The sequence below is a fragment of the Myotis davidii genome, unplaced genomic scaffold, assembly GCF_000327345.1.
Source record: "Myotis davidii unplaced genomic scaffold, ASM32734v1 scaffold484, whole genome shotgun sequence".
Classification (NCBI taxonomy): Eukaryota; Metazoa; Chordata; class Mammalia; order Chiroptera; family Vespertilionidae; genus Myotis; species Myotis davidii.
In genome coordinates this window covers 107,210-115,180 of record NW_006295459.1, presented here as the reverse complement: position 1 = coordinate 115,180, position 7,971 = coordinate 107,210, and the positions used below count along the sequence as shown (strand labels likewise).

Sequence of the window (7,971 nt, the reverse complement as noted above, 5' to 3'; positions counted from 1 at the left end):
CTCTCTCTCTCTCTCTCTCTCTCTCTCCTAGTGAGTCCCCTTCAACTTTTCTGCCCTCTTTTCTGAGCCAAGAAAAGGTCCCTTTCCTTTCCTATTCTTTTACAAGCTCACTAGCCCAGGCTAAAGTCATGCCTGTTGCAGATACCTTGAAGTACCCAGACCTCCAGGCCTCAATTCCCAGTGTGGCCAAAGCCATGGCTTTCATCCACCTTTCGGCTGCCAGCTACCATGGGCACCTGTGCCCTGAATTGCCACTCGTCACCCCCAAGACCTTCTTAGACTTCCTGGAGACCTTCATGCTGCTGCAACAACAGATGATCCTACAGATGAAGAACAAAGCTCAGCGGTGAGTGGTCCCATTCCCTGCCGTGTACCTACTTCTGCTCTCTCAAATACACTCACTGGGTCACTGTCTCTCCAGGTTCAACAATGCCCTGGGGAATCTGACAACAATATTTGAACAACACAATATCCACATCCACCAGGTCTCCATCTTGAAACAGGAGATGAGAGACTCCTACAAGGTAAGAGGGAAAAGACTATGGTCCAAAGCAGAAGCCCAAAAGGGGATTTTGGAGGAACCAACCAAACTGAACCTTAGTTCTTGTCTCTGGAGAGTCCCCTTTCCCCCATGAGATCTCTCTAATCCATGCTGCCTCCTCCTTTAGAACTTAGACTCAAAACTCCCCATAACACATCTGAGACCTGGCTGATTCTTCTAAACACATGAAACCCAAGTGTAGCTTCTGGTTTCCCCTAGTAGCTTGACTGTGTGAAGTTCAGAATGCTCCCCAAGGTCTCTGTAGATTCCATCAGGAATGGGGTAGGGATGACAGTCTCATGGTCACCTCTCCCTCTGATCCTCCGCTTCACCTGAATGTTCTATCAGTGTCAGATCCCTTGGTCATTTACTCAACAGCCATGATAGTGTGTGGTTCTCTCAATACTCCTCACCCCAGGAAATGGCACCACCATTCATTTAGGCATTTAAGCCAAATCCCAGAATTATTCTGGATAACTATCTCTTTTCTCTCTCATATTCAGTTGTTTCATTTATTCATTACTGTACTCAACAAAAATTAATTGAAGTCCACATTTTTTTGGTCCAGGCATTCATTAATATTTATGTCTATGTCTACATCTACATCTTATGTTTACATTTAGATGGATGGATAGATAGATAAATAGGTAGGTAGATAGATAGATAGATAGATAGAATCCTTGCCACAAGTTTCTGAGGTGGCTATTTCCCCCTACATTTTACAGATGAGAAAACTGAAATCCAGAGATATTTAGAACGAGCATTAAATGAGATCTTACATGTAAAGCATTTAAAAGTGCTGGCACATAGTAAGAGTTTCAATAAATGTTAACTACTATTAATATTAGGTTAGATTGCCTCCTAATAAGAAAGATAAGACACTGTCCTTGCTTTTATGGTGCCTAGATTACTGGAAGATATAAATGAGTCCAGGCAATTAAAACAGTGTATAATGACAGAGTAAGTCCAGGATACTCTGAAGTATCAAGAAAGACTTTCTAAAGAAAGCACAGAGCCACAGTAGGCACTCAAAAACATTCTTTAAATATGTAAACAAATGAATGAAGTACATCAACGTTGATAGCTAAAGATTAAGTAAGATTTTGCATAAACGGGGGTGGAGAGGAAGAATGTCACAGGCTGAAGCAACAGCATATGCCAAGGCCCAGAGGCAAAAGAATGGGTGCCACATTGGAGGAACTGAAAGTCAGGGATGGCTGGAGAGTAGAGTAATGGGAAAGGAAAAGGAGATGAAGCTGGGAAAATGAGTAGAGGCTTTCTGGTCACAGAGGCATTGTAAACCAAATGAAAGAATGGCAGGTGTGGTAAGGCACATGATGATGATGATATTTGGTTATTAGAAAACCAATCAGGCTACGGCATGGAAAATGATTTCAGGTGGGGATTAAGAGTAGAAGCCAGTACAGAAGGTCAAAAGTGAAGAGAACACAGGCATAGGTGATGGGTAGTGGGGATGGGAGTAGACATGAGAAATGGTAGGAGGAGATAATTGAAAGGAAATGCTTTGGGTTTGAGGGGAAGAGAAGAGATGGAGTCAGGGTGGCAATTACGTTTGGGAAACTTGGGTGTATTTTGCCACAATTCTAAGAAAAAGAATATATGAATGGGTGAGTAAGATTGCAAGAGATCTGAGGAAGCCAATATATACATTTTTCGACATGTGGAGTCTGAGGGGCCTATGAGACAACGAAGAGGAAATTTCTACTAAGCAGATAGATACAGGGTGAGGGGTTTGGGGAAAAATCTGGCTAGAGATAGAGACTTGGGAGTTGTTAAAATATAAATGGTAATAAAAGCCATGGGATTAGGGAGGGCACATTGAAATGTGGGGTGAGTAGAGAAGGGGCCCTGAAAAAATTGCTGAGGAATATTTAAGGGATGACAGAGGAAAAGACTGAGAAAGAGCAGCCTCAGAAATTGGAGAAAGCCAAAGGAGAACACGGTATCATGAAACTCAGGGAGAAAAATGTTTCAAGAGGAAGGGAACTGTCTCTGCGTCAAATGCCATTAGTGGGTCTAGTAACAGAAAAGGGAGCAAAATGGTCAAACATGTATTGCCTGGATCTGTATGGCAGGTCAGGAGAAGCAACCACCAACTTGGGGCTGCATCATTAGATATATAACTCACAGACCAGGAAGTGAGAGCGCAGCCTATATTAGTGGCTTATTTGGAGTTCAACTTGATCACCCTGACTATTAAGTGAGGAGTATGCTGGAGTTCCAAGCCCATGGAGTCTTCCCTGGGGTATTTCCACCTGGTCTAGGGTCTGGAGTTGCAGCCTGGCTCTCTGTTCACAGAAACTCAGCATATTGCGTCAGCAACTAGAGCACAGCAAGATCCTACACAAGCGGCAACTAGCGGAGTGTCGGCAGCAGGAGTCCCTCATTAGGAACCTGACCAAGCAGTGGGATGCCCTGCGGGCTCAGCATGAGGCTTTCCTGGAGCAGGTGGGCTCTCTCTGTCCCCTGCCCTGAACTGCTCTTCTCTTGGGAGAGGACAGCTCCTGATAGGATGCCCAGAGGAGAGGAGGGGGTGATTTGTCATGGAGTCTCCTGGGGGAGGGGACAACAGTAATAAGATGGCTTGAGGAATGGCCCCTTTATGGGGACTCCTAAGGGGAGACGATCCCTCTTGACCAGGGGTCCTCAAACTACGGCCCGCAGGCCACATGCAAATACAAATACTGTATTTGTTCCCGTTTTGTTTTTTTACTTCAAAATAAGATGTGTGCAGTGTGCATAGGAATTTGTTCATAGTTTTTTTTTTAAACTATAGTCCGGCCCTCCAACGGTCTGAGGGACAGTGAACTGGCCCCCTGTTTAAAAAGTTTGAGGACCCCTGCTCTTGACAATACCTTGAACAAAGAGGGCATTTTAAGAGCTCACTTCAAGAGGGAATTTGTCCTCATTTAGATGGGCAAGGCATTTCTTGGGCCCCTGAGCCAGCTGAAGGTGACTGATTTCGAGGAGTTACGAAGCTATCGAGCACCGCCAGAATCTGTGGTCCAGGTGACCAATGCACTGTGTGACCTGTTCCACCGTGAAAGAGGCTGGGCCAGTGCCAAGCAGCTGTTAAGCACTGAAGATTTTTATCAGGTAGGGAATGTGGGGCATAATAGATGAGGAGAGCAGAGACGTAAAAGGAACACTTGACAAGGTAAGAATGAGGGAGTAAGGTTCCGAGCATCTATGTCACCCCCATTCCTTTTAACATAAACTCTCCCAGGAGCTGGTGTTCTTCCCCAAGGAGAAGATGACGGACTCGGAGATAATAAACTTAAGCATCGCCCTAAAGGCTCCAGGTATGAGTGACGCAGCTTTGCGGGCAGTAAGCACACCTGCAGCCAGCCTGGCAGCCTGGCTCTGGGCTGTTCTGCGCCACAGGCTGGCACAACACCGAGGCCTGCCCACGGGCCTGCTGCTGCGGCAGGTAGAGGCGACACTGGCTCGGGAGCAGGCCCAGCTGGCCCACTACCAGTTCCAGTCTCAGGAGATCCTGGAGCACAATTTGGCCCTGACTACGCAGCTGGAAGGTATCCAGGCTTCCCACAGCCATCTGGTAGAGAGTCTCAATTGGAGTCAGTCTGACCAGTATCACACGTGGCCCATAAAGGCTGCATTGCTCGAGCCCATGCATTCCTGGACTGCAGAGCTCCAGGTAACCAGCCCCTCCCAGATTTCCCCCCAAAGTTCATTTCTGCACCACTGCCCGCATTCCTCCTCCTCTCAGTGCCCTCACTGCCTCCCTCTATCCCACTCTGCCCCTTTGCCATGCTTTCCTTTATACCCTGCCTTGCTCCCTCTCTGCTAGACCCTCTGCCTCTACCCTCCTCACTGGCCTGCACACCCTCTGGTCTTCCCTTACACACTAGAAGTTGAAGAGGCAGTGCATGACTGTGTATGGCGATGCCCTCCTGTGTTCAGCTGCCATCGTTTACCTGGGTCCCTTCCCACCATTAAGGCGCCAGGAGCTACTGGCAAAGTGGCTGGCTGTGTGTAAGGGCTTTCAGGAGACTCTGGGCCCAGATGACGTGGCACAGGCCCTGAAGCAGAATCAGAAATCTGTCATCACACCACCAAAAACGCCCCTGCTCTCCACGTGCTCTCCCTTTAGCCTTCTGTCCTTACTGAGCTCTGAATCCGAACAGTTCCAGTGGGACCGAGACCTGAAGCCCCGGGCAAAGTCAGCTCGCCTGGCAGGCTTGCTTCTGCGAAGTTACACCCACTACTTCAGTTGCCGTTGGCCTCTGGTGCTTGACCCCAGCAAGCAGGCCCTCAACTGGCTGAACCCACTGCCTCTGGAGCATACTAGATACATGGCCCCAGTTCCCACCAAGGGCAGAGGTAAAGCCACAGATAATAATCATAGTGTTTCTCGGGTGTCTGAACTGCCCGGCATCGGAGCCAGAGTGACATTCCCTTTCATAATTACATTTTCGTGGCCAAGGAATCCCAGGTTTCACAGCCTATTAAATTAGGTCACATTTACATCTTTTGGCCCAAATTGCAATGATTCTGAATCTATGTGTCTGACCATTCCATGATCTTTCACTTCCCTGATCTGCTTAGCACTACTGGAAACTTGGCTAACAACTCAGAGCTTTACAACCCAAATTTGTTCCTATGTCCAGGAATTCTGGGGAAATATATCTATTGGTTCTGCTTGGATCAGCGACCCATCTGGGTGGAGTATGAGAAGGAACATTTTCTAAGGGAAGGGAGGGAGGGTGTTTATTTCCCAGAAGAAAGGGTTAGGGATGAGAATAGCAGATATCTCTAATGGAAGGTGTATGACAAAGGGGTCTGTAACATAGGCTCTATAATCAGACTACCTGGGTCAGTCATTTGTCCCTTGCTAGCTGTTGACCTAAGGCAAGTTCCTTAATCTGTTTATTTGCCAATAAATTGAGGGTCTTACTTATACCCATCTCATAAAGTGTTGTGAGTATTAAGTATGGTAATTCTCATAAAAGGGGTTCATACAGTGCCTAATATACAGGTTGTCCTCCCAAAATGTATATGCACTTTAACAATTGATAGCGCAATTTTGAAAATGAAATGTATTTTAATAAACACTGCCTTCAGAATTATCCTAAGTGTGTGTATACATTAGTATACATTTTTTCTGGGGAACACTATATAAAAAGTTCTCCAAAATGTTAGTCTTTATTACTACTAATATATTACTGCTGCCATTATTACAGTCCATCCCTTGGCTATTCAGCACTACTTTCCATTGTGCCCATGCACCATTATAAAAATGCCCATTATAGAACTATCACATGGGTAACTCTAAATGAATTCACTGCCTAACAGCCACTTTTTGCATACAATTCTGAGTCCAGAAACTCTGAATGGTATTCATTGCTCTTGATTAGATCTGGATGTGGAACCTTGTGATTCCTTAACCTATGATAGATTACATGCCATCTCACCATACCAACAAACCTGATATACAAAATGAAGCAAAATCAAATCAAGATAACTACTATAAACTTTTGAGATTTTTCTGGCTAACCCCCTTAAATATCTCATCTTTTTACTACAGATTTCATTCATAAGGACTCTATTAGCTATTAAAGAATGCAAGAAATCTTGATACATTCTCAGTCTTGAATTTAAACCATACCTTCTAGCTTCTGTCTCTTAACATGGTTCTGGGGGCTCCACCAATTCCTTGGTGTACTTATCATCCATCTAAATCTCAGCCTTGACCTCAGAGCTGTAAGTAAGAAAATAGTCTGAGTAGTGAGCTCAGGCTGGTTGGCCAGGGAATTTAGGCCCTATTACTTTGAGCTGTATCCAAATCCAAAGAACTTATCTTTATCAAGCAGGAAGTGCATAGAGAGAAGTGCTTGGGATGGACCTAGCGTCAGGAAGCCCATTCCATGCAACATGAGTTAGAGAATCATCTTTGCAGATCAGCCAGGGGTATGACTATCTTATCATCTGTGGTCTGAACTTGCTTGATATGAGCAGAAAGGAATTTCCTTTAAGTTTCTCTCACTGAAGTAGAGAGGTAGCCAGCACACTCCAATATCTTCTAATAAATCCACTAAAGTTCAGTGAGCACATAGTCTAAGTTTCATGAGATAAACCAGCCTCTTACCTACCACATAGCCTAGCTGCCTTCCCAGTAGGAAAAAGAAAAACCCTCATTGCTTCCTCCAACCCCCATCTTGCTGTCACTACCAGTAACAAAAACCCAACTTATCACGGCTTAAATAGGGATTTGTTTATCTCACATTATAATAAGCATGAGGTAAGTACAGGGCTTCCGTGTTGCCTTCAAGCACCCAAATTCTTCCATCTTTCTGCTCTATGATCATTAGCATGTTGGCTTATCACATTGTAGTGGATTGAATGGTGGAACCCTAAAATATATATCCACATCCTAACCCCTGGAACCTATGAAAGTGACCTTATTTGGAAAAAGAGTATTTGCAGATGTAATTAAGGACTTTGAAATGAAACCACCCTAGATTGAGCTGACCATATATGTAATGACAAGTATCCTTATAAGAGATAGAAGAGCCTGGACGGCATGGCTCAGTGGTTAAGCATTGATCTATAAACCAGGAGGTCATGGTTCGATTGCCAGTCAGGGCACATGCCTGGCTTTCGGGCTCCATCCCCAGTGTGGGGCGTGCAGGAGGCAACCAATGAATGATTCTCTTTCATCATTGTTGTTTCAATCTCTCTATAACTCTACCTCCCTCTCTGAAATAAATACAAGTAAAATTTTAAAAAAGAAAAGAGACAGAAGAGAAGGCATAAGTACACAAAGGGAAAGCCATGTGAAGATGGAGACAAATAGTGGAGTTATGTAGCTACAAACCAAGGAACTCCTGAAGCCACCGGAAGCTGGCAGAGGCAAGGAAGGAGTCTCCCTTAAAGCCTTCAGAGGGAGGGCAGTCTTGCCAGTGCCTTGATTTTGGACTTCTGGCCCCCAGAACTATGAGAGAATAAGTTTCTGTTGTTTTAAGCCACTGTATTTGTAGTAATCTGTTGCCTAGTTGGCTGCTATCCCTCTAAGCATCATGTCAGAATCGCTGATAGTCATTTCTGTTCCATTTGTCAGGAAAACAAAAGATCTTTCAGAAGTCTGAATAGCCAGATGTGGTAGACAGAATTGTGGCTCTCATGACCTTTGCCTCCCCCTTCCCCCGGTGTTACACTCATAACTATGTTCTGTTACATGGCAAGAGAGACTTTGCAGATGTAATTAAAGTTACTAGTCAATCAACCTTAAGATAGAGATATTATCCTGGATTATCTCTGGGTTGCCTCAATGTAAACACCTGTGCCCTTCAAAGGAGAAAGGAGCAAAGAAAAGAAAGATTTGAAACACAAGAAGGATTCAATGAACCGTTCGTTGCTGGCTTGAAGGTGCAGTGGGCTACAGGGAA

The 7,971-nt window shown here is 44.9% G+C and overlaps 1 protein-coding gene across 1 annotated transcript in view; it reads left to right on the top strand.

The window, feature by feature from the left end:
* Positions 1-7,971, top strand: part of DNHD1 (dynein heavy chain domain 1) — a 51,328-nt gene that overhangs the window by 35,768 nt on the left and 7,589 nt on the right. Inside the window, 6 exon segments of the mRNA XM_015568019.1 lie at positions 142-346; positions 422-524; positions 2,861-3,010; positions 3,476-3,658; positions 3,789-4,220; positions 4,435-4,930. Of these exon segments, the coding sequence (XP_015423505.1) occupies positions 142-346; positions 422-524; positions 2,861-3,010; positions 3,476-3,658; positions 3,789-4,220; positions 4,435-4,930 (1,569 nt within the window).